Below are 27,510 nucleotides of genomic sequence, written 5' to 3' on the forward strand. Positions count from 1 at the left end.
GTGTGAGATGATATCTCACTTTAGTTTTGATTTGTATTTCCCTGATGATAAGTGATGTTGAGCATCTTTTCATGTGCCTGTTGGCCAACTGTGGGTTTATTTATGGCCTCTCTATTTTGTTCCATTAATCTATGTGTTTATTTTTGTGTTAATATTATACTGCTTTTATTACTATAGCTTTGTAGTATATCTTGAAATCTGGGATTATGATATCTCCAGTTTTGTTATTTTTCAATATTGCGTTGGTATTTTGGGTCTTTTGTGACTCCATACAAATTTTAGGATTATTTGTTCTAGTTCTGTGAAAAATGCTATTGGTTTTTATAGGGATTGCCTTAAATGTGTAGAGTATTTGGGTATTATGGACATTTTAACAATATTTGTTCTCCCAGTGCATGAGCATGGAATATGTTTCATATGTTTGTGTCATCTTCAATTTACTTAACGAATGTTTCATAGTTTTCAGAGTACAGGGCTTCTTTTACTTTCTTGGTTAAGTTTATTTCTAGGAATTTTTTTTTGCAATTATAAACGGGATTGTTTTCTTAATTTATCTTTCTGCCACTTCATTGTTAGCGTATAGAAAAGCAACAGAATTATGTATATTGATTTTGGATCCTGTGACCTTCCTGAATTCATTTATCAGTTCTAGTAGTTTTTTGGTGGAGTCTTTAGGGTTTTCTATATATGATATCATGTAATCTGCAAATAGTGAAAGTTTTACTTCTTTGCTGATCTGGATGCTTGTCATTTCTTTTTCTTGTCTGATTGCTGCGGCTAAGGCTTATGGTACTATGTTGAATAAAAGTAGTGAGAGTAAACATCCTTGTCTTGTTCCTAACCTTAGGGAGAAAGCTCTCACTTTTTAACCATTGAGTATGATCTTAGCTGTGGGTTTTTCATATATGGCCTTTATTATGTTGAGGTATCTTCCCCCAAACCAACTTTGTTGAGGGCTTTTATCCTAAATGGATGTTGTACCTTGGTAAGTGCTTTTTCTGCATCTATTGAAATGATCATATAGTTTTTATCTTTCCTGTGTTGATGAGCTGTATCACATTGATTGATTTGTGAATATTGAACCACCCTCTTATCTCAGGAGTAAATCCCACTTGATTGGGGTGAATGATTTTTTTAAATCTGCTGTTTGATTCAGTTTGCTAATATTTTGTTGAGGATTTTTGCATCTATGTTCATCAGAGATATTGGCTTGTAGGGGTTTTTTTTGGTAGTGTCTTTATCTGGTTTTGGTATCAGGATAATGCTGGCCTCAGAGAATGAATTTGGAAGCTTTACTTTCTCTTCTATTTTTTGGAATAGTTTGAAAAGAATAGATACTAATTCTTCTATAAATGTTTGGTAGAGTTCACTTGTGACTCTGTCTGGTCCTGGAATTTTGTTTGGTGGGAGTTTTTTGATTACTGATTCAATTTCATTGCTCATCTATTCAAATGTTCCATTTCTTCCTTATCCAGTCTTGGTAGGCTATATTGTTTTAGGAATTTACCCACTTCTTCTAGGATGTCCAGTTTGTTGGCACATAATTTTTCATACTGTTCTCTTATAATTGTTTGTATGTCTGTGGTATCAGTTGTTATTTCTCCTCTTTCATATCTGATTTTAGTTTGAGTCCCCTCTCTCTCTCTCTCTCTCTCTGTCTTTCTACTTTTATTCAACATAGTACCATAAGCCTTAGCCGCAGCAATCAGACAAGAAAAAGAAATGACAAGCATCCAGATCAGCAAAGAAGTAAAACTTTCACTATTTGCAGATTACATGATATCATATATAGAAAACCCTAAAGACTCCACCAAAAAAACTACTAGAACGATAAATGAATTCAGGAAGGTCACAGGATCCAAAATCAATATACATAATTCTGTTGCTTTTCTATACGCTAACAATGAAGTGGCAGAAAGATAAATTAAGAAAACAATCCCATTTATAATTGCATAATCCTCTGGCTAAAGGATTATGAATTTTGTTGATCTTTTCAAAGAACCAGCTCCTGGTTTCATTGATCTTTTCTATTGTCGTTGTTGTTTTGTTTTGTTTTAGTTTCTGCTCTTATCTTTATTTCCTTTCTTCTACTGGTTTGGGGTTTTGTTTGTTCTTTTTCTTGTTCTGTTAGGTGTAAGGTTAGGTTGTTTTTTGAGGTTTTTCTTCCTTCTGGAGTAAGGCCTGTATTGCTAAATTTCCCTTTTAGAACAGCTTTTGTTGCCTCCCAAAGATTTGAGACTATTGTGTTTTCATTTTCACTGGTCTCCATGTATTTTTTTGATTTCCTCTTTGATTTCTGGGTTGACCCATTCATTGTTTAGTAGCATATTATTTAACCTCCGTGTACTTGTGTTCTTTCCAGATTTTTTCTCGTGGTTGAGTTCTAGTTTCACAGTGTTGTGGTCAGAAAAGATGCATGGTATGACTTCAGTCTTTTTTAATTTGTTGAGACTTGTTTTGTGGCCTAACATGTGATGTATTCTGGAGAATTTTCCACGGGCACTCAAAAAGACTGTATTCTGCTGTTTTAGGATGGAATGTTCTGAACATATCTGTTAAATCCGTCTGGTCTAATGTGTCATGCAAAGCTACTGTTTCCTTGTTAATTTTCTTTTTGGATAATCTTACCATTGATATTAAGTAGGGTGTTAAAGTCCCCTACTATGGTATTATTCTCGATTATTTCCTTTATGTTTGTTATTAGCTGCTTTATATATTTGGGTGCTTTCGTGTTAGGTGCATAAATATTTACATTGTTATATTTTCTTCTTGGATTCTTCCCTTTATGATTATGTAGTATCCTTGTCTTTTGTTACAACCTCTTTTAAAGTCTATTTTGTACAATATAAGTATTGCTACCCTGGCTTTCTTTTCATTTCCATTTGCATGATAAATGCTTTTCCATCCTTTCACTTTCAATCTGCAGGTGTCTTTAGGTCTGAAATGTGTCTCTCATGGGCAGCATATAGATGTGTCTTGTATTTTTATCCATTCTGCCATGTGTTGTCTTTTGAATGGAACATTTAATCAATTTAAATTCAAAGTAATTATTGATAGGTGTGTACTTATTGCCATTTTGTTATTCATTTTATGTTTTCTTTTTCTAGTTCTTCTCTATTCCTTTATTCTCTTGCTCTCTTCTTTCATGGTTTGCTGGATTTCTTTAGTGACATCCTTGGAATCTTTTGTCTTTATTCTTTGCATATTTATTAGTGGTTTTTTATTTGTGGTTACCATTAGGCTTGTATATAACACCTTCTGCATATAGCAGTTGGTGGTCATTTAAGTTTGAACCCATTCTTTATTCCTCCCTCCCCCCCCCCCCCCATGTTTTAGGTAAATGGTGTCATACTTTATATCCCTTTATTTTGTTAATCCTTTGACTTATTTTTATAGATATATTTAATTTTGCTGCTTTTATGCTTCCTACTTTTCTTACTCCTGCTTGGGGCCTTTCCTTTCCACTCAGAGTCCCCTTTAACATTTCTCGTAGGGATGTTTTAGTGGTGATGAATTCCTTAACTTTTCTTAGTTTTTGAAACTTTTTTTTGTCTTGGAAACTCTGAAACTCTTTATCTCTCCTATTCTGAATGACAGCCTTGCTAAATAGAGTTTGTTTTGCTGCAGGATTTTTTTTTTTTCTTTCAGCACTTTGAATAGATCATGCCACTCCCTTCTGGCCTGCAAAGTTTCTGCTGAAAAATCAGCTGATAGCCTTCTGGGATTTCCCTTGTATGTAACTGTTTTCTTTTCCCTTGCAGCTTTTAAAACTCTCTATCACTACTTATTGCCATTTTAATTACTATGTGTCTTGGTGTGGATTTCCTTGGATCGATTTTGTTGAGGGCTCTCTGTGCCTCCTGAATTTGGATTTCTGTTACTTTTTCCAGATGCAGGAACTTTTCAGCTATTATTTCTTCAAACAAATTTTCTGCCTCCTTTTCCCTCTCTTCTCCTTCTGGGGTCCCTATAATACAAATGTTGTTATGCTTGATGGTGTTGCTTTTTATTATTCTTTTTTCTATCTCATGTTCAGTTTGATTGCTTTCCATTACTCAGTATACCCATCACTGATCCATTCTTCTACTTCCTCTAATCTACCCTTTATTCCCTGTAGAGCATTTTCAATTTCACTTTTTGAGTTCTTCATCTCTGGTCCTTTTTATGTTTTGTCTTTGTTGAGGGACTCACCAAGGTCCTTCACTCTTTTCTCAAGTCCAGTGTGTATCTTTATGACCATTTCTTTAGATTATCTGTCAGACATATTACTTGTCTCCATTTTGTTTAACTCTCTTTTGGTATGATTTTGTCCTGTTCTCTCATTTGTAACATATTCCTCTGTCTCCTCATTTTGTCTAACTCTGTGTGTCTGTTTCTGTGTTAGGAACGTCAGCTATGTCTCTTGCTCTTGAAAGTAGTGACCATATGAAAAAGAGGTCCTGTAGTGCCCTGAAGTTCAATGTCCCCTGTTCACCAGAAACTTGCACTTCATGGATGTCTCCTACATGTGTTGTATGCACCCTACTGTTGTGGCTAAGCCACATTTGCCTTCAGTCCAGTCATCTGCACTGACTCTTTGCCTGTTGTAGGCATAATTTGGTCTCTGTGTTGTTAGGGGGCCAGTCTGGGGCCACCTTAGGCCTGAGTTGGGTCAGACCAGGCTTTTTCCACAGATTTAGTAGCACTGAACTGCAGGGTGCTCTCCGTGTATTGCCCCCTAAGAAGTTTTCATTGGTTTGCAGGGCCTGCAATCAGACCAGATGTCTGTCCCCAGCCAATTGCTTGAGCCACAATTGGACTGATATATGTGCTTATCTTCCCCTCTCTCTGGGAAAGGAGTCACTTTAGAGTGGTGGTATTGGCCTCTGTTGGGGCTGCTTGTATACTACCATATTTGTGTCACCACTTTGGATAGACTCCTGCTGAGGGCATGTTGGAGATGTTGGTCTACAGGAGAGTACAGGGGTGGGAGCAGCGCATGATGTTAGCAAGGTTTACACGGGTCTGTTGCGGGGGACCTGTAGCCACTTAGGAATACTGCATAAGGTAGGTCAGAGAGTGTGAGTCTTCAGGAGAGTGTGGGGATGGGGCATGCTGTTCGCAAGCTAGGTGGAGAGTGTTGACACTATGCTGATTCCCACAGTTGTCTTGTATCTAGACTGGGGTTGGGGGGAGGGAAATGGTTTCCACCAGTTCTTTTGTTCTTGGAGAAGTCTCATAAAGATCTTTGTCCCTCCAGCACATGTTCTGAGATTAGTAAATAAATCCCCTTCCTTTGAGCCTCAGGTGTTTTTCAGACTGCTGCTTCTAAGCTATATCTCGGTGGGGCTGTTTGTTATACTCTTTTTAAGGGCAGGGACTCAGTTTCCTATCAACCTCCACTTCTCCTAGATCTGAGCCCCACTGATTTTTAAAGTTCTAGGTGTTAAACCCCATTGACGGTAAGAACTCATGAAATTAAGTCCCTCTGATTTTTAAGCCAAATGTTAATGGGGATTTGTCTTTCCAGTGTGGGTCCCCTATGCCGGGGTTGCCTAGTGTGGTCTGTTCCTTTCCTTTCTCTCCAACTGAGGCATCCTCTTGTGTATGATCCTGCAGGTCAGTTTGGTTCCTATCTGCATCTCCACCCTTCCTACCCTTTTTTATGTGGTCTCTTCTCTACATTTAGGGGTGGAGAGTCTGTTCCGCCAGTCAACAAATCACTTTCTGGGTTATTTACACTGATGTGGATGTTATCTAGGTGTATCCAAGGAACAGGGTGAACTTAGGATCCCCCTACTCCACCATATCCCCCTCCCCTTCCTGAAGCTACATTTTACCACTGGTTAGCACTTTGTAGCTGTCCCCAGAACTTATTTGTTAAATGGGTAAAAGGGAGAAAATTATATTGAGTTCATCTCAAAAATTTCATATAAAATTTACTCAGAAGAATCCTGCAAAAGGTCTTAATATAACTAATACAGGTAAACAGTCAAAATGAAGAAGACCATTGACTTTACTGGGGCTTTATTATGTAGGCATGGTCGAATGAATCATTAGTCTTGGGGCTCAGTCTCCAGTCTCCTTCCCCTCCATAGATTGATATCACCTGGTTCAAAGTACCAACCCTTAATCACATGGTTAGTCTTTCTGGTGTGATCAGCCCCCATCCTGAGTCATCCATTATCATAAAATTATCTTGCCCTCCCCCCAAAACTCATCTGTCCGGTGTAAACTGTCAGGTGTGGTCTGAGGGAACCCTCATAAATAAGAAAGACTCCTGTCACTTAGCAGATTCTAAGGATTTAATGGCTATCTTCCAGGGTCTGGGGACAAAATTCAGCCAGCCTATTAATTATACAGGTGCACACAATTTAGAATTGTTATATGTTCTTGGTGAACTTAACATTTTATCATTATGAAGGGTCTCTCTAGCAATGCTTTTAAAGCATGTGTTGATTTCACATTTTATAAAAGTCACCCTTTTAAAGTATACAATTCAGTGGATTTTTAGTATATTCACACAATTGTGTACCTCACCATTATTCTCCCTCCAGAACATTTTCATCACTCCAAAATGAAACTCTATACCCATGCACAGTCCCTCCCTATTCTGCCTACCCACCCCCAGCCCCTGGCAACTCCCAGTCTACCTTCTGTCTCTATGTATTTGTGTATTATGGACATTTCATATAAATGGAATCATATACATCCTTTTGGGCTGGTTTCTTTTACTTTACATAATGTTTTCAAGGTTCATCCATTGAAACTTTATTCTACTTTATTCTCTTTTTATGGCCAAGTTATATTCCATAGTATAGATAGACCACATCTTGTTTACCCATTCATCAGTTGATGGACACTGGTTTCCACTTTTCTGGATATTAATATAATAGGCTTTGAACATCCATGTGCAACTTTCATGTGGTCTATCAATAGTTTTTGACTTAAAATATATTTTGTCTGATATTGTATTTAAAAATTTGTCAAAATAATTTCAGGCTTAGGGTGGTATCTTTTTTCCAAAGAGGATATTCACTTGACCCTCAGGTACCCGAAGGTATTAGCAATTCAGGATTCCTTTTACATAGTTTTAAGGTTACAGCTGATTTGGATTTGGGCTGCAGACCCCTACCAGGGCAGATCTGTATGCTATTCACTCTTACCTCCAGGGTTCAGTGGTTCCTGGTATCCAACACAAAATATAGGAGTTTTATCAGTTATCCACTCTTGGCAGGCCATGGACTCCAACTTTTATAAGCCTGGAGTCATCACAGTGTCAGAGATGAGTGCCTTGCTTCTCAGCCTTACCATTTTCAGAACTGGCCAGTGCCCCTCAGGGGAAAAGTGGCTCCAAGTTCTCCTGAATTTCAGAACTTATTCTCCTGAAATTCTGTACACACTGTTAGCTTACTGGTGCTTATCAACAGACTCTGTGTGTGTGTGTGTGTGTGTGTGTGTGTGTGTGTGTGTGTGTGATTAATGGGAGTTACCTATTTTGCCATTACTCAAAGTGGAAGCCTCTGTTATATTTTTTGTCAGTCATTTTTATCTTTCCTATTATCAGGTTGATCCTGCTTAATATATAAAACAGCAAAACAAATGTTACCAAACGTTTTTATTTTGGGGAAGAATCTTTTGATCTTAAAATGGTTCTTTTCTTTAAAATCACCATTTTTCACATATTTAATGTTATCTATTTTTGTATTCAGAGGTGCATTGCCCCGGATTTGAATTGGCTTCAGTTGGTGTTCAGATATTTTCACTATCCTCCATGGTCTTTTTGTCCAGAGAGATAAACTCAAATCTATCAGGACTTTAGATTTAAACTTTTAGGAATTGAATCACTATACTATACACCTGAGCTAATATAACACTGAATGCTAAATAATTGGGATTAAAATTAAAACTTTAAAAAATAGGGGCACCTGGCTGGCTCAATTGGAAGAGCATGAAACTCTTGATCTTGGGGTCATGAGTTCAAGCCCCATGTTGGGTGTAGAGATTACTAAAAATAAATAAATAAATAAACAAACAAACTTAAAAAATAAACTTTAAAGGAGATACATAGAAGAACAAATTATTTAATGACACAACAAATAATTGGAGAGATCCAATTATTTGGATCCAGTTAACTGGGACATCATGACAACTGACCCAATTCCTCCACAGGTCAAAGATCTGAAAAGGTAAACTGAAAGGGCTGTATTCAAGGATAAATGCACCTGAGTGGATAAACGGAATGAACAACTCTGGATGCTGACTTGACCAAACCAGTTATGAAAGATTTGGGAGGTAATTGGAAAATCTGAATAGGGATTGGGTATGTCAAAAGGCAATTTCTGCATACTGAATGAAACAAAGCAGGATGAGTTTACGGCAAGGCTTTTGACCTGCAAACCAGGAATCTCAAAGCTACAGAAACAAGAGTTCTGAGTTGTTCACAGGCTAAGGGGTATTTATGGGACAAATATGGAAGTCATTTGTCTTTTTTAGTTGATTGGTTGCCTAGTGGTCTTCTTTCTTATTTGGATCAGGGTAGCTGAGTCAAGGAAAGGAAGTCCAGACACAGCCGTGAACAGACTTGGCATTTGGGGATTGACTGGTGTCCTCCACTGATTTCTGAGATGAGCCGTAAATTCCTGTAAGGTTAGGTTAAGTTTCCTTTTTTGCACCTGCATTAACCATCTCCATTTTGTCCCTGACCTAAGAGACTCCATTTTAGTTCGGTTCTGCCACCAAACTAGCGTGAGTTTGCTCCTTGGTGAGTTACAGATAGAGACAACACCAAGTGGAGCTGTCACACAAAGGAAATTTTATTTGCAGCAAATAAGGAGATCACAGGGAATAACTTCCAAAGCTGTGACTCCCCTGGCAGCGGTGAGAGGTTTCTTTTTGGGGTTTAGGATGAATATTCAGTAGGAGGAGCTTTGTCATTTTATGCAAAGGTGGGCATAAGGTCGTGCATAGGCGCTTAGAAAACATGCCTACACATGCATCCTATGTTATGTTAATACACTCTTGTGCTTCTCTTCGGGTGGAGACTTCAATAGGATAATGAAGCAGAGGTAACTGTCGGACAAGGAGAAGGGGCTATGGGCGTGCTCTGAGAGCCAGTATAAACTGGATGGGGTCTTGGGCTCTTTATCTCAGGTGAGGAAAGAAAGGTCTTGTTTACTTTGGAAAGCTCCCAGGAGATCCTTTCCATTTACTAGAAGGGATGCTGCTCAATTCATGAATGGTTACATAAAGCCAATTCGATTTTTTAATTTACTTGGCTTTTTTTTTTTTAACACAACTCATTTTTTTTAAATGAAGTTCAAGATATTTCTCTTTTAGGCGTAATCAACATTTGTATCTACTTTTTGTAAATTCTTAGCATATTGGAATGAATAGATCATGCCACAAAACGGTGTCAAAAGCCCTTGGGTGCCTTGTGGAATAAAGGAGGCAGGGGAGTCAAACACACTCCCTTTACCTCTGTTCTTCCCCTCCGCACGAGACACAGCGTGGAACAGCTATGGTCACCGAAGACTGAAATTTCCTATCTACCTACCTCCTTTACCACCGTCTACCGTCTACGTTAACATAACTGTTCAGTCGTCATTAGCACAGGTTTAGTACTCCAGGGGATTCCTGTCCTAGCAAAGTGCTTGATTGTTCAACAAAGGAACTTCCACAAGGTCCATCAATTCTTCAATCTCTGCAAAAGAAAGCAACCGTTGGCACCTAAAAACCCTTGCTGTTCTCCCCAATCCTGGCCTACGCGAGTCGAATCCAAGTCCGTCGCACTGAAAGACCCGCCTGCAACCGAACTTGCAATTCTCAGTAAATTCAACCTTGACTTCGTGTCCGTGTCAAGGTGCCGTGTCCATCGCGGTGGTGTTCTCCCTCCCTGCGATTAGCAATAAACTCCGTGTATTACCCGACGGTGGTATTGGAGATATCGGGGAGCCGGCATTTGATACAAGTTTGAGATCCAGCCTTCCCCTAAAAATTTTGGTCCGTTTTTCTTTAATACGACCGAATTTTTTTCAACTCGCAATTTTCTCAGGCGCTCTAAGAAATGAATAAAACAAAAAGAAACCTGACAGTTACAGCACCAGCGAGGTAACCCAACCTGAACCCGCTTTACACCCAAACAAGAGTCAGCTGTTGGAAGCGCGGTCCCGCAAGCTGCATTCTGGGAAATGTAGTCCAGGAGTTGCGTGAAATCGGAGGCGCTTCCGCTTGGGCATTCTGGGAAGTGTAGTCCAGGAGCGGGGTACAGTCGGGGACACTTCCGCTCCAGGAAGGCGAGGTCGGGGCCGAGATTGTTGGCAGGGAGGTGAGTTAACCCCGCGCCCCTGCGGTCCCTCCGAGCCTTCTCGGCCTCGGCGTGAGGCCAGCAGCCGCCGGGTCCTCGCTCCTGGGGCATGGGAGCCGCGGCGGAGGGCGGGGACGGAGGCAGTGGCGACGAAGCCTCCGCGTGGGGGCGGGCGCGCGTGGCGTGCGGAGTTTGAAGGTCTCCCGCGCTCTCCGCGCCCAGAGCTCTCCTCCCTCACCCCTAGAGCCAGCTGTGCGTGTGCCTCGAGGTGACACACTGGGCGAGTGATTAGCATTTCCCTGCCTCCGTTTCCCCCTGGCTGAAAAGGGTTAGTGCCTGCCCAGTAGTGTTCTTCTAAGAATTAGATGAGATTATATACGAAACGCTTAAAACCAGTGCCTAGTGCCTAGTAAAATGTTGGGTGGTGCCGGGAATGCTGTCATAATATCGGGCCCCCTGTTATTTAGAAGCTCCTGAGAGGCTGGCATCGGGGGCGTGGGGTCGGAGCCCCGGCTGCAGCTCCACTGGCCCTTCCCCGATCTCTGCTGTGGGGCCGTCCCGGGATTCCTGGACTCTTCCCAGACCCTTGATTAGGAAGGAGAGTTATCTTCGGCTGGATCCCGGGGAAAGTTCTTTGTGGCTTATCGCAGAGAAACAGTCCTGCGCACGGCTTCGCAGAGTGCCTGCGGTGTACTGAGTCCTTAAGTGTTGTGAACGTGTAATAGCTGCGTGTTGTTCATTTAAGATGCAGCAGGATTTCTTAGTCTGCGGTTTCAATCAGTCATTGCCTTCATGCATATGGGAGAGGAAACTTTGTTGAGCTTAATAACATGCTCAAGTAATTACACCTATTAAAATGGTGTCATTGGGGGGAAATCATGGCAGTTTTTCATTAGCAGCAGAACAGATTATCTGTGGGCAACCGGTCGGAATTAGACTTTCCTAGGGGCTCCTGGGTGGCTCAGTCGGTTGAGCCTGCAACTTGGGCTCGGTCGTGATCTCACCGTTGGTGAGTTCGAGCCCCGAGTCAGGCTCCGTGCTGGCAGCCCAGAGCCTGGAGCCTGCTTCCGATTCTCTGTGTGTGCCTCTCTCAAAAATAAATTAAACATTAAAAAAGAATAATAATTATTAGACTTTCCTAGGGTATCGGTGACTCGCCACCTGGAGCCTTCATCTCTGAATGAGTGGGTTTCTGAAAAGATTTATTTTCTAGAAAGCACATTTGCAAGGGAAGTTTCGGGAAGCATGAAAGCATCTGCCTGTCTGACACCTTAGGGAATAGGGAATACCTGCATTATTATTATGCCCACTTACAGGTGACTGGATTGAGGCACAGAAAGATTAATAATTTGCTCAAGGTTTACAATGGTAGTGAGTAGAAAGTAGTAAGTGGAAATGGCAGAGCTCGAACCCATGCACCTTGGCCCCGTTAAATTATACTGCCTGCCTGCTTCTCATTTCCTCTGAGACCCAGGCTCAGGAATACTCTGGAAGCTACCAGAAGCACTTAGGTGAGCGACTGTTCCTGAGCTCAGGCAGCTGTCTGGGGGAGCCCAGAGGAAGCTGGAATCCAGCCCCTGGTCTACAGGGGCACCTCTTGGGGTTCCCACAAGTGCCATGTGGACTGACGGCTCTCTCACGACGGCTTTCCCATCCACAGCTTTGCCTTCCCAGAACTCTGCCCTTCCCCAAAAGGAAAAGGAGAAAAAAATGACCAAATTCCAGGTAAGTTGGTTTTGCCTTTCTGTTCCTTAAAATGACCTCTCGTTTCACATTAATTAATTAATTAATTAATTAATTAATGCGTTTCTCGCATTAACCCCCTACTTGGGAAGGGTGGAAGCATTTACCCTCCTACTTGGCAAGAACCCCAGGCACTTGAATAATTGTTGTGTACCAGCCTCTTGTTTTTTGTTTATTGCCAAATAACAGCGTGAAAATTGATTTTTAAAAAACTTAAAAAAAAAAAAAACTTGCACGTTCTAAACATGTTTACAAATGAACAGTATTAATCGTGCCGCATTCTTTCCCATTTGTGTTTACGTGTTTAGACTTGTAATCACAGTTTAAGTAGCATTTTGGATTTTTAAAATTTTATTTCTTTTAATGTGTATTTTGTTATCTTGTGAGAGAAAGAGAAAGAGTGTGAGTGAGCGGGAGAGGGGCAGAGAGAGAGAAGGAGAGAGAACCCCAAGCAGGGTCTGAGCTGTCAGTGCAGAGCCCGATGCAGGGCTCAGTCCCACGAACAGTGAGATAATAACCTGAGCTGAGATCAAGAGTCTCAACCCACTGAGCCACCCAGGTGCCCCCCATTTTGGATTTTTAAAATGCAACTTGATAATTACCTACAGTGTAAAAGGTCACATTATTTTCTGTCATTGACCTGCTGTTTTACCCCATTCTCCATATAAAACCCACATGGGGGGCGCCTGGGTGGCTCAGTCGGTTAAGTGTCCGACTTCAGCTCAGGTCACGATCTCACGGCCCGTGAGTTCGAGCCCCGCGTCGGGCTCTGGGCTGGTGGCTCAGAGCCTGGAGCCTGCTTCCGATTCTGTGTCTCCCTCTCTCTCTGCCCCTCCCCCGTTCATGCTCTGTCTCTCTCTGTCTCAAAAATAAATAAACGTTAAAAAAAAAAATTAAAACTAAAAATAAAACCCACATGGATTTTACCATTTTAGAGATGTTTACAGTAACAATTTGCTTACATATAACCTTTCACCCCATACAAAAATTCTGAGAAGTCAGTCGTTTTTTTTTTTTTTTCTCTTGAAAGTTCTAGGGGCTCGATTGTTTTCTCACATGTGGTGCCTCATTCTTTGTGATAAGAATGTCTACAGTATGGCTTGGAGCAGCAGGGTCTGCCAGAGACTGAACTCAGAAAATAATTCTAGTTTTCAAACAGCAAGAGCTAGATTCTGAGAGCGCCTGGCTGGCTCAGGGTAGAGCGTGTGACTCTTGATCTTGGGGTTGTGAGTTCAAGCCCCACGTTGAGTGTACAGGTTACTTAAAAATGAATAAGTAAATAAATTTAAATACTTCTTAAAAGCTAGATTCCTTTTTTTTAATTCTAAGTTAAATCATGTGTGTATTATATAGTTAAATATTTGTTTTATTCGTTGATGTGTTAGTATGTTTTGAAGAAGCACATTTAAAAAAAAAATTTTTTTTTAATGTTTATTTTTTGAGAGAGAGAGAGAGAGAGAGAGAGTTTGAGCAGGGAGGGGCAGAGAGAGAGGGAGACACAGAATCCGAAGCAGGCTCCAGGCTCCCAGCTGTCAGCACAGAGCCCGATGTAGGGCTCGAACCCACAAGCTGTGAGATAATGACCTGAGCCGAAGTCAGACGCTTAACTGACCGAGCCACCCAGGCGCCCCAGCACATACTTATTTTTAAAAATCTTGAGCACTAGGGATTTGCCAGGCATTTACTCTGTGGGACAGCTGTGTGAGGATATACCTGGTCTTCTCTGCATTTTCACATGAAGAAACAGGTTTGTGAACCTTCAGATACCTCCTGAAATCCACTCGGTTCCCAGCTGACCCTAAAGTTCCCATTGCCTAAGTCGGGAGTTTCAGGTGTCCGATTAGGGTAAATGGAAAGACCCAGAAGAAAAGAGACTTCTCTGTTCGGGGACCTCAGGCCAGGCTAGATGTGTGCTGGCAGATCTGGTGGATGGGGGTCTCCAAACATAACATTGTCGCCACCTGATTCCTTTTCTTAGTGCCTGTCTCTTCTGTGTCAGACATGTCAAGTCGTTGTTTAGTACACAGGTGCTCAGAACTCCAGCTAGAGTTTTTATTTCCATGCAGAAAAAGTTATGACACAAATAGGAAACAGGAGTTGGCGGGGGGGGGGGGGGGGGGTGGTGGCTAAGAATTTATACATGCTAGAAAAAAGGCTTGATATTCTCAGTAGGAATTTTACTGATGCATAAGATACTCCGGTAGGATTCCTTTGTTCATACAAAGGAAATGAACAGGTAATATGTGAAAAAAAATGGAAAGATGATCTTTTATTATTATTTGAGCGTAGTTGCCACACTGTGTCGAAAAGACTACGTTCTGGTTGTTTCGTTTTGAAGATTTTATTTTTAAGTAATCTCTACACCATACGGGGGGCTCAGACTCACAGCCCTGAGATCAAGAGTCCCAAAGCTCCACCAACGGAGGCAGCCAGGTGCCCCCCAGTTTGGGCCAGAGTGTAGAGAGTCCAGAATACTTGTAATCTTTTACAGGAAGAGTTAATGGGGGAAAATTGCCATTATATTAACAAAATCAGGGTGCATATTTTTCAAGAGTGCAAATGCCACTTCCTGGAACTTATCCTAGGGAAGTAACAGGACAGTTGGCTGAGATCTGTATGAAAACTGTATAAAGGGCACGATGCTACCTGTATACAAGGTGTTTTTCTCCTTCTTCCCTCCCCTTCCCCTCCCCTGCACGGCCCTAGCGTGTTTGGTAAGACTGTGGAAGGGGAAGAGGAGAAACTATGAGAAGAGTTGCCCGGTTCCCTCAGAATCGGGAACGGCTTCCCCCGGACCTCCACCTTCTCCGTGCTGCCCCGCTCCCAGTGGCCACGGGGTGCGAGCTCGAGGTTACGTGTGCTTGGTGTTGTAGGAGGCGGTGACGTTCAAGGACGTGGCTGTGGTCTTCACGGAGGAGGAGCTGGGGCTGCTGGACCCCACCCAGAGGAAGCTGTACCGAGAAGTGATGCTGGAGAACTTCCGGAACCTGGTCTCTGTGGGTGAGCGCGAGACCTTTCTGTCACTCATCCCCTCGAGCAGGGTTTCTTCACCTTGGCACTGTTGGCATCGGGGGCAGATATTTCTTTGTTGTGAGGGCCGTCCTGTGCCTACTGGGATGTTGAGTGACATCCCTGGCCTCCGCCCACTAGTTTAAGGCTTCAGGGCTCCTCAGAGACCAGGGTTTCCCAGTCCCTTTAGAACACGGAGACGAGATGTTTCTAGTCTTTGTTCCGAGGCAGACATCGTCTCGTGTAAATGAACTGTAAATGAACAGTTAAGCTTGTCTTCGCCTGGCTCCATATTTCAGGCATCTTTTTTAAACTTGTAGATCATGAGCCACTGGTGGGTCAGGACGTTCGTAAATGGCATCGACTGTCTTCTAATCTAGAATACTTACAGGACAGAGCTCCTTAGCGGGGGTTCACCTTGACGCGTTAAGTTCAGCTGTTTCCATTGAGGGGTGTCAGACGGGGAAGGATGTGAGGAAAACAGACGGTGGTTAGAAACCGTTCGTTTGGTCATTTATTTCAGTAATTTGTGTGGTAAGAATAGATCTCTAATGATGCCAAGCGTACCGCTCACCGTGGGTCGTGACGGAAAAGTGTTTGGTAACCACTGCTGCGGGGCGGGGCAGAGCCTCACATTATGGGATGGGAACCCACGGTTTTCAGTACTCGCGCCCTTCGTGTTTTCACTCGCGTCTTCTCTTTCCACAGGGCATTCATCCTCCAAACCAGATGTGATATCCCAGTTGGAGAGAGAGGAAAAGCTTTGCACGAAGGAGATCCACACTCAAAGAGGTAGGCGCGGCTCGCGTCCTGGCAGGGGACGGTCCCGTCGATCTGCCTGCGTCCTGGCTGATCTTCGTGCAGCAGCCAGAGAGGCCCCTTGAAAACCTCAGTCCCGCTGCGTCACACCTGCTTCAGTCCCTCCCCGGGCTTCTCCTTTTACAGAATAAAACCCAGCGTGTTCCAGGGGCCTGGAAGGTCCTGTGGCATGGGCTCCTTCCCCCAGCCTCACCATTCATTCTACATTTTTCTCCCGTCACGTCCCCCTCCCTCTGTCTGCCAGCCTCACGGCACTCAGGTGCCTCTGCATTAGGACCTTTCCCGTTCTCTCCTCCGGCCGGAACGCTGCCAGCCCGTACACGTCTGACCGCTCTTGCTTTCTCACTCGCTCCTGTCGATCCGAAGTCCTTCTACCCAAGGCCTTATCCGACCACCACTTAAAATGCCATCTCCCGCCACTCGCCGTGTCCCTGACTTGCCTTCATTTGCGTGTAACCACCAGACTTATTAGCATCTGGGATTTTTACATTGTGGTAAAATACACATAATACCCTTTATTTCAACTATCTTTAAGTGGGCCTTAGGTACATCCACACTGTCGCACAACCCTCCGTGCTGTCCCTCTCCAGAACGTTTCCATCATCCCACACTGGAACCCTGCGCCGTAAACAGCGCCCCCTGTTCTTCTCTTACCCCACTTCCTGGTGACCACTGTTCTCCTTTCCGTCTCTTTGGATTTGACTATTTCACATACCTCATGGAAGTGGAGTCATGCGACATTTGCCATTTGCACCCGGTTTATTTCACTTAGCATAACGTCTTCAAGGTTGATTGTGTCGTAACGCATGTCAGAATTTCCTTCTTTTTTTATGGCTGAGTGACGTCGCGTCGTGTGCACCTGTCGCATTTTCGTCATCCGTTGATGGACATTTGGGTTTGTACCGTTTGGTTATGGTGAAAAATGCTGCTGTGAACATGGGTGTACAAATATCTGTTCAAGTCCTTGCTTTCCATTTTTTGTGTGTATACCCAGAACAGAAGTGTTGGATCGTGTTAGCAATTCTATTTTTTTTTCCTTGGGAGAGGAAGGGAGGGGGAGAGAGAGAGAGAGAGAGACTGCAAGCAAGTTGGGGAGGGCAGAGCGACAGAGAGGGGGAGAGAGAGAATCTTAAGCAGGTTCCTTGCCCAGCACGGAGCCCCAGGGAGGCTCTATCTCACGACCATGAGATCATGACCTGTGCTGAATCGACAGTCCGATGCTTACCCGACTAAGCCACCCAGGTGCCCCTGGTAATTCGGTTTTTAATTTTTGAGGAAGTGCCATACCGTTTTTCACAATAGCTGCACTGTTTTATGTTCCCACCAGCAATACACAAGGGTTCCAGTTTTCTTCATCCTCACCAACACTTGTGTTCTGTGGGTTGGTTTTTTTTTTCCCCTTAATAGCCACCCTAATGGGTGCAAAGCGGTACCTCGTTTTGATTTGCGGTTCTCTGATAATTAGTGATATTGATCATCTTTTCATGTGCTTAGTAGCCATTTGTGTTTCTTCTTTGGAGAAATATCTGTGCAAGTCTTTTGTCCATTTTTGAGTCCGAGTGTTTGTTTTCCTTTGAGTTTTAGGAGTTCTCTGCGTTCTGAATACCAATCCTGTTTCAGATAATATGATTTGCAAGTATTTTCTCATTTGGCGTGTGGCCTTTTTACTCTATTGACAGTGTCTTCTGATGCACAAGAGTTTTTAATTTCCATGAAATTTTCAAATTTGTCTGTGTGTTTTCTTCCCTGTGCCTTTGGTGTCCTAGCCAAGAAATCATTGTCAAATCCAGTGTCACAAAGCTTTTGGCGTATTCTTTCTCCTAGGAGTTTTATAGTTTTTGCTCCTGTGTTCTGATTTTTGATGCATTTTGAGGTAATTCGTGAATATGGTATAAGGAAAGATCTGACTTCATGCTTTTGCGTGTAAATAGCCAATATTTCCAGCACCATTTATTGAAAAGACTGTCCTTTTCCCATTCAGTGGTCTTGGCACCCTTGTCAAAAACCACTTGGCTGTGTATGCAATGGTTCATTTTGGGGCCTTGTAGACTATTCCCTCGGTCTGTATGTCTTTATGCCAGTACCACACTTTTTTGACTACAGCAGCTTTATAGTAAGTTTTGAAATCAGGAAGTGACTACCTCCAACTTTTTTTGTTTTTTAAAGGTTGTTTTGGCCACTGGGGGTCCCTTGAGATTCCATGTGAATTTAGGATGGGTTTTTCTGTTTCTGTACTCTTGGGATTTTGATAGAGATTGCATTGAACCTGTAGGTCCTTTGACCACGTAGCACTGATATCTTAACAGTAGTAAACCTTCCAATTCAGGAACATGGACTGTCATTCCATTTTTTTAATGTTTTTAATTTATCGATGTTTTGTACTTTTCAGTGTACATGTCTTTCACCTCCTTGGTTCAGTTAATTCCCAAGTTTTATTCTTTTTGGTGCTATTGTATATGGATTTTTTTTTTTTTTAATTTACATCCAGGTTAGTTAGCATAGGATTTCAGGAGTAGAATCCAGGCATTCATCCCCTGCATATAACACCCAGTGTTCATCCCAGCAAGTGTCCTTCTTAATGCCCCTTGCCCATTTAGCCCATCCTCCCACCCACAGCCCCTCCAGCAACCCTCCGTTTGTTCTCCACATTTATGAGTCTCTTCTGTTTGGTCCCCCTCCCTGTTTTTATATTATTTTTGTTTCCCTTCCCTTATGTTCATCTGTTTTGTCTCTTAAAGTCCTCATAGGAGTGAAGTCATATGATTTTTGTCTTTCTCTGACTAATTTCACTTAGCATAATACCGTCTAGTTCGATCCACGTAGTTGCACATGGCAAAATTTCATTCTTTTTGATTGTTAAGTAATACTTCATATATACATATGGTATGTATGCATATATATTATATTATATTATATTATATTATATTATATTATATTATATATATTATATATATTATATATACATACACACATATATACACATACCACATCTTCTTTATCCGTTCATCCATCGATGGACATTTGGGCTCTTTCAATACTTTGACTATTGTCGATAGTGCTGCTATAAACATTGGGGTGCGTGTTTCCCTTTGAAACGGCACACCTGTATCCCTTGGATAAATACCTAGTAGTGCAGTTGCTGGGTCATAGGGTCGTTGTAGTTTTAATCTTTTGAGGAACCTCCATCCTGTTTTCCAGAGTGGCTGCACCAGCTTGCATTCCCACCATCAGTGCAAAAGAGATCCTCTTTCTCCGCATCCTCACCAACATCTCTTGTTGCCTGAGTTGTTAATGTGAGCCATTCTGACAGGTGTGAGGTGGTATCTCATTGTGGCTTTGATTTGTTTTTCTCGATTTCCTTTGCTGATTGTTCGCTCTTTGTATGTAGAAATGCAACTGGTTTTTGTGTGTGGCTTTGTGTCCTGCTGAATTCATTTATTTTAACAATTCTTATGTGGAATCTTTCAGGCTTTCTACATATAAGATCATATTATCTATGAACATAAATAATTTTACATCTTTCTTCCCAATTTCCATCACGCACCCTACCCCCAATTCTCACGACCATAAATCTGATCTCTGTTTCTGTAAATTTGATATTTTTAGATTCCACACATAAATGAGATCATAGGGTATTTGTCTTTCTGTGTCTGACTTATTCCACTTAGCATAACGCCCGCAGAGTCCATCCATGTTGTTACACATTTTCTTCTTTTTTATGGCTGAATCATATTCCTGCGTGTGTGTGTGTGTGTGTGTGTGTGTGAGTGACATTTTCATTATCTGTTCGTTAGTTACGAACACTTGGATGATTTCCATGTCTCAGCTATTGTAAATAATGCAGGGAACGTGGGGGTGTAAATATCTCTTTCGAACCGTGATGTTGTTTCCTTTGGATATATATCCAGAAGTGGAATTGTTGGATCTCTTTTTTGATGCAAGTATTTACAGATAAAAATTTTCTTCTTTGCAATGCTTTCGCTGCTTCCCCTAAGTTTTGGTACCCTGGATTTTCATTTTCATTCGTCTCCAGATATTTTCTAATTTTATTTGTGATTGTTTTTCTTTGATTCATTGGTTATTGATAAGTATGTTTTGAGTTCCACATATTCGTCAATTTTCCAAGATTCCTGCTTTTGATTTCTAGCTTCAGTCCAGTGTGATTAGAAAAATTTGTTGTATGATTTCATTCAATCTTTTAAAAAAAATTTGTTAAAGACTTGTCTTATGGCTTCACATATGGTCTGCCCTGGAGAACGACTTGAGAAAAATGTATATTATGCTGTTGTTGGGTGGCATTTCCTGTGTATGTTAGGTCCAGTTGGCTTGTAGTGTTAAGTTCTCTATTTCCTTGATCTTTTGTCTAGTTCTATCCATTACTGAAAGCAGGATATTGAATGTTCCTTCTGTTACTATCGATAGCTATTTATCCCTTCAATTTGTCTGTATTTGCCTCATATATTTGGTATTCTGATGTTTAGTATATATCCATTTGTAATTTTTATATCTTCTTGGCGCATTGACTCTTTTATCAGTACAGATTGTTTCTTATAAGTTTTTGACTTGAAACTCTTTTTTGTCTGACATCAGTTATAGCTGTCCAGCTCTCTTTTGCATGGGATATCTTTCTGTCCTGTCACTTTGTTTTTCTTCTTCTTCTTTTTTAATGTTTATTCATTTTTGAGAGAGAGAGGGTGTGAGTGGGGGAAAGGCATGGTTGGGGGAGCAGAGGATCCATAGCCGGGCTCTGCGCTGACAGCAGCAAGCCCGATGCGAGGCTCAAAGTCATGAACTATGAGCTCGTGATGGGAGCCAAAGTTGGACACTCAGCCGACCAAGCCACCCAGGCACCCCTGTCATGTCACTTTCAAGCTATGTGTGGTCTTAGATATAAAGTCTCTTGTAGACAGCTTATAGCTGGATCATGTTTTGTTTTGTTTTGTTTAATCCATTCCTCCAATTTATGCCTTTTTTTTTTTTTTTTAACGTTTATTTATTTTTGAGACAGAGAGAGACAGAGCATGAACGGGGGAGGGGCAGAGAGAGAGGGAGACACAGAATCGGAAGCAGGCTCCAGGCTCTGAGCCATCAGCCCAGAGCCCGACGCGGGGCTCGAACTCACGGACTCACAGACCGTGAGATCGTGACCTGAGCTGAAGTCGGACGCTTAACCGACTGAGCCACCCAGGCGCCCCAATTTATGCCTTTTGATTGGGGAGTTTAATCCATTTACATTTAAAGTAATTATTGATAGGGAAGGACTTTTGCCATTTTGTTATTTGTTTTTATATTTGTTTCAGGTATATCATAAAGCTTTTTTGGCCCTCTTTTCCTTCATTATTACATTTTGTGTGTGTGTTTAGTTGACTTTTTTTTTTTTTCTTTTTTTGTAGGGACACATCTCAATTCTATAATTCTGATACCAGTTCTAATAAGTGGAGGTTATTGCCATACTAAGCAATTAGTCAAGATTTCAGCTGGGTGTCGTACATTTCAACTCAATTCTGACACCATCTGTCTGGATACAGCGTCAGATCCTACAGGTTAAGGGCTCAGTTCTATAAGATCCCCACCCCTCACCCTTCACCCCCTTTCAGAGGCCAGCGATAAGGCCAGATTGTTAACTGTGCTTCAGAGGTTCCCTCAACCCCAACCCTGGGTTCAATTAATTTGCTTTAGTGGCTCACAGAACTCAGAGATACCGTTTACTTACTAGATTATCAGTTTATTACAAGGGGATACAATTAAACAGCCACATGGAAGGGACGCGTAGGGCAAAATATGTGGGGAGGGGTGTGGAACTTCCAGGCACTCTCTGGGCTCACCACTCTCCCTGCATCTCCACATGTCCACCTACCTGAAAGTTCCCCAAACCCCCTCCTTTTGGGTTTTTATGGAGGCCTCATTAGTTAGACATGATCGATTAGGTCATTGGCTGTTAGTGATTGGTTCAGCTTTCTGGCCCTCTCCCTTCCCCCAGAGGTCAGGAGGTGGGACTACAAATTCCAACCCTGTAATCAAGGCTGGCTTTCATGGCAACCAGCCTCCCATCCTTAGAGGATTTCCAAAAGTCACCTCATTAACCTAAAACTCAGATGTGGTTGAAAGAGGTTTGTTAGGAAGTATAGGACACCCATCTCACCTTTATGGAAATGGAAGGATTTCAGGAGCTTAGGAAAAGAGACCAAATATTATAACAAAGATGCTCCCATTGTTCTTTTCTCTTAGGAAATTCCAAGGATTTGGGGATCTGCGGGCCAGGAACTGAAGACCAAAATATGTATTTATTATAAATCACAATATCACATTTTATAGCATTCAGTGGATAGGTTTTATATGTATCTTTAATTTTTCAGAAGTGTTTTATTTTTTTGACACTATATATTTCATTTCTCAGTTGTTTGCTTCTATCTCCTAGGAATACAGTTAATTTTTGACATCAACCTTGTAGCCTGCAGTCTTCCCATATTGGTATATTCTAGAGGCATTATTGCACATTCCTAAAGATTTTCTATGTAGAAGATCATGATGTACAAATGTATATTCTTTCTTCTTTCCAATCTGAATGCCTTTGGGTTTTTTTGTTTGCTTGCTTGCCTCAAGGCAGGTGAACAGCGTCAGTCTTTCAGCACTGATAATGGCGTCGTCAGCTGTAGGTTTTCTTTTTTGGTTGAGTTCCCTTCTGAGTTTCAGAGTTTTTATCATGAATGGGTAATAGTATACGCATATACATCTTTCATAAAATACTGAGGTGATCATTACATTTTCTCCTGTATGTTGTAAATACGATAAAATACATTGGCGATTTCACATGTTAAAACAACCTTGCGTTCCTCCTATTAAAACCCAAAATTCGGCTGACTAAATTTTAAAGATCTTACTGGCTTTATTCAGTGATTCCTGAATCAGGCAGCATTCATGAGAGCAGATAGAAAAGCTCCCCCAGGAGCTATCTAAAGTAAAAGACTTACAGGCAGAACGGAACACGGACAAGGAAGTTCTGTGAGGCACAAAAGCAGGTTGGTCATTTGCAAGGTTACTTTCCCTGTAGGGGATGGCAGGCTACCTAACTAGAGCAGATCGGGGCTTGGTTTAAGATTGCATTTCTGGGTGAGCCAAAAATTATACTAAGTCTTGGTTTGGGGGCATGAGGCTTAGCATATGCAACTCCATTCGGGGCCTGTCGTCTTGTCTTTAACGCTGGGATTAACCCCACCTATTCATGATGTACTACTATTCTTTTTATTATGTTTGTAGAAACAAACAAGATTTGTTCTTTATTAAGGATATTTGTACTTTTGTTAGGGGGGATTTTGATTCGTAACGTTCTTGGGACTTGATATCTTTGTCTGGTTTTGATGTCGAGGTAATACTGGCCTTACACAAGTGACATTCATGTGTACCTTCCTCTTCTGTTTTCTGGAAGGGTTCGTGTAGGACTGGTATTACTCCTTTCCTGAGTGCCAAGTGGAATCCACTGGTAAAGTCGTCTGGTCTTATTGTGAGAATGTTTTTATGAATTAAATTCCTGAACTCTTTAGATTTTTTGCTTTTCTTGCTACAGATTTGGTTATTTGTATGTTTCAGGGAATTAGTACATCTTATCTAAATTGTTGAATATATCCCCTTATTTTAATGCCTCTAAGATCTGTAGTAATATCCTATCTTTCATGACTGATACTGAGTTTTCCCTATTGTTTGTTTCTATTTATCTGATTTTTACTCTTCTTTCCTGCTCTTTTCACGGCTTCTTGAGATGGAACCTCAGGTGTTTGATTTTAGACCTTTCTTATTTCCTAATGTAAACGTTTAAAGCTATAAAAGTATCTCTGAGTGCTATTTAACTGCACGCCAGAAATGGTGATATAATGTTCCTTCATCATTATCTCAAAGTGTTTTCTAATTTCCCGTGCAATCTCCTGTTTGACGTGTGGCTTGCTCAGAGTGTATTTAATTTTCGTATGATTAGGACTTTTCTGGATGTCTTCACTGTTGTTTCAATCTAGTCTTTTTATCGACATCTAGTTGGCATACGGTGATACATCCGTTTCAGGAGTGCAGCATAGAGAGTAGACAACCGTATGCAGTGTCTGCCATCTGTCACCATACAGCACCGTTACGACCCCATTGCCGTACCTTTCATCCCTGTAAGTCACCCATTCCGAAGCGGGATCCTCTACTTCCCACTCGCCTTCACCTGTCTTGCCCATCCCTCACGCCCCTCCAGCGACCACTAGTTCCCTGTATTTATGGGCCTGCTTCCATTTTGTTCGCATGTTCTGACTGTTAGATTCCACCTGTAAGTGAAATCAAGTTATTTCTCGGACTTAGTTCACTCAGCATAACACCTCCTAGGTCTATCCGTGTTGTTGCAAATGGCAAGATCTCACTCTTTTTTATGACTGCTATTCCGTCGTGTGTATGTATGTCCGTGTGTGTGTATGGACACACATACACACCCCACATCTTCTTCATCCTGTTGATGGACACTTGGGCTGCTTCCATGTCTTGCCTGTTGTAAATGATGCTGCGGTAAATACAGGGGTGCGTGTATCTTTTTGAATTGGTGTTTTGTTTTCTTTTGGTAAATATCCAGTAGTGGAATTACTAGATTATATGGTAATTCTATTTTTTTTTTAATTTTTTTAAATGTTGATTTATTTTTGAGAGAGAGAGACAGAGCAAGAGCAGGGGAGGGGCAGAGAGAGACAGAGGGAGACACAGAATCTGAACCGGGCTCCAGGCTCCGAGCTGGCAGCACAGAGCCCGACGCGGGGCTGGACCCCATGAACCGCGAGATCATGACCCAAGCAGAAACTGGATGCTTAACCGACTGAGCCACCCAGGCGCTCCATATGGTAATTCTATTTTTGATTTTTTGAGGAACCCTCATATGGTTTTCCACAGTGGCTGCACCAATTTACATTCCTACCAGCAGTAGGCAGTGGTTCCTTTTTCTCCACGTCCTCATCAATGCTTATTATTCATCTTTTTGATACTAGCCATTCTGACAGATAGGATGTGATATCTCATTCTGGTTTTGATTGGCATTTTCCTGATGGTAAGTGATGTTGGGTGTCTTTTCATGTCTCTTGGCCACTTATATGTCTTCTTCGGAAAAATGTCTATTCAGGTCTTTTGCCGGCTTTTGAATTGGGTTATTTGTTTTTTTGGTGTTAAGTTATATGTAAGTTGTTTATATGTTTTGGATATTAATCTCTTCTCAGATATATCACTTGCAAATGTCTTCTTTTATTAAGGAGGTTGCCTTTTTATCTCACTGATGGTTTCCTTGGGTGTGCAAAAGCTTTTTATTTTAGTGTAACTCCAGTAGTTTATTTGTGCTTCTGTTTTCTTTGCCTGAAGAGATAGATGTAGAAAAATGTTTCTAAGGCCAGTGTTGAAGAGATTGCTACCTGTGCTCTCTTCTAGGATTTTTAGGATTTCGGATCTCACACTTAGGTCTTTAATCCATTTTGACTTTATTTTTGTGTGTAATATAAGAAAGTGGTCCAGTTTTCCCAGCACTAGTTATTAAAGGGACTGTCTTGGCGCATCTGGGTGGCTCAGTCAGTTAAGTGTCCGACTCTTGATTTTGGCTCAGGTCATGATCTCACAGTTCTCTCTCTCTCTCTCTCTCTCTCTCTCTCTCTCTGCCCTTCCCCTTCTTGCACGTGCACACAAGATCTCTCTCTCAAAATAAATAAACTTTAAATAAAAGAAAGACTGTCTTTTCCCCGTTGTATATTTTTGCCTCCTTTGTCAAAGATTAATTAACCATATAAGCAGGGGTTTCTTTCTGGGCTCTCTCTTCCGTTCCATTGATCTCTGTGTCTTTGTGCCACTACCATACTATTTTGATTACTATAGCTTTGTAGTGTATCTTGAAACGTGGGATTGTGATACCTCCAGCTTTATTGTTACTGCCTTTGAATTTAATTCCACTCTGGTCAGAGAACATACTCTTCAGTGTTCCAGTCTTTTGAAACTTTTTTCATAACCCCTGGACACGGTTATTTTGATGGATTTTGCATGTGTATTTGGAGAAAAAAAATGTGTGTTCTATAGTTGGGTGCAGTGATGATCTATAAGTTTCATTTTAGTTAAAATGGTTAATTTTAAGGGTTCAGAGTTTGTATTGTTTCACTGATTTTTTTTTTTTTTTATGGTCGAATTGTTTCACCAACTAAGAGAAGTGTGTTAAAATCTCTAACTCTGTAGTTTTGTCCATCTCTCAGTTTCTGTTTTTGCTTCGTGTGTTTTGTAGCCTTTGTTAGATACATATGCGTTTGTAATTTTTACACCATTTTGCCATATTGACCCTTTTATTATGGCTCTCTCTGTCTTTAATAGTGTTCTGTTTTTGTTTCCAGTTTGTATTCAAATTCCAGTTAATTAGCATCGAGTGTAATATTCATTTCAGCTGTAGAATTTAGTGGATCCTCATTTACATACAACACATGCAACACCCAGTGCTGATCACAAGTGCCCTCCTTCATACCCATCACCCATCTAAGGCATCCCTTTGCCCACCTCCCCTGCAGCAGCCCTCAGTTTGCGCTCTAGAGGTGAGAGTCTCTTACGGTTTGCTTCCCTCTCTTTTTTTTTCCTTCCCCTTTGCTCATCTATTGTGCTTCTTAAAGTTCCACACGTGAGGGAAGTCATACAGTAGTTGTCTTTTTCTGATTTATTTCACTTAGTATCATACACTCTACCTCCATCCGCATCTATTTCGTAGAGTCTCTTTTTATCTGATACTAGTTTAGCCACTCAATCTTTCTTAGGCTTTGCATGATATATTTGTATGTCTTTTATTTTTTTTAACGATGCATATTTAGAATAGGTCTCTTGTTGACAGTGTATAGTTGGATCTTTTCTTTTTACGTGATCTGCCTTCCGATTTTTGGGTAGTACATTTACACACAGTGTAGTTATTAATACGGGTGTGTTTACATTCATCATCGTGCCTTTGGGTCTTCTCTCTTTGCTCATCTGTCGTTTTCTGTAATATTTTGGGCAGTTTAAATATTTTTTGGTGTTCTGCTGTAATGCCTCTCATGACTTCTGGCTGCTGCTTTTTTAGTCCAGGCCCTGGGGTCTTTGCTACATCTGCATAGTCGAGAGATCGGCCAAAGATGTGGGTAGGGTTTATAGTCCTAGTTAGGGACGGACCCTCTGTGGCTCCCTTACCTTTGATTTTTCTCCCCTAAATTTCCAGTGGTGTTTCTGACCTTGAGTTGTGACCTTTGACACTTCAAACCGTGTTTGGGTTAAGTAATAGCACTGAGTCAGCAGAGACTCAAACTCACAAATTTTACCCTGTGCCATTAATGGTGAGCCAGGGATTTGGGAAAAACTTAGATTAATCTTACTTCTGTGGCTTTCTGGCTTCCAGGATTTCCATCCTAAATTTCCTGTTCCCCAGCCCTGAACAGTTTTGGCTTTTTCTTGCCAGATCTGGAAGGGGGGTTAACTTGGGAAGCACTCTAATACAAAAGAAATCTTTAAAAGTTGTGCATAATTCTCATGCTCACTTGTAATCTCTCCCTCTCTCCCCTTCTTCATGTCCCACACCCATCCCCAAGCAACTACTGATCTACTTTCTGTCACTCTACAGGACTTTTTTTTAATTGAAAAAAAAAAATTTAATGCTT

The 27,510-nt window shown here is 41.5% G+C and overlaps 1 protein-coding gene across 2 annotated transcripts in view; it reads left to right on the forward strand.

Moving 5' to 3' along the window:
* The first annotated feature begins 10,205 nt into the window (after positions 1-10,205).
* Positions 10,206-27,510, forward strand: part of ZNF235 (zinc finger protein 235) — a 30,406-nt gene continuing 13,101 nt past the window's right edge. Inside the window, exons 1-4 of one of the 2 annotated variants that reach the window (XM_078438337.2) lie at positions 10,206-10,306; positions 11,946-12,010; positions 14,902-15,028; positions 15,746-15,844. In XM_078438337.2, coding sequence (XP_078294463.2) covers positions 11,996-12,010; positions 14,902-15,028; positions 15,746-15,844 — 241 coding nt within the window. In that variant the 5' untranslated portion in view covers positions 10,206-10,306; positions 11,946-11,995. The remainder of the gene's footprint in view (positions 10,307-11,945; positions 12,011-14,901; positions 15,029-15,745; positions 15,845-27,510) is intronic. The other variant, XM_060651386.3, reaches the window with a different exon arrangement.

The sequence above is a fragment of the Panthera onca genome, chromosome E2 (assembly GCF_046562875.1).
Source record: "Panthera onca isolate mPanOnc1 chromosome E2, mPanOnc1 haplotype 2, whole genome shotgun sequence".
Classification (NCBI taxonomy): Eukaryota; Metazoa; Chordata; class Mammalia; order Carnivora; family Felidae; genus Panthera; species Panthera onca.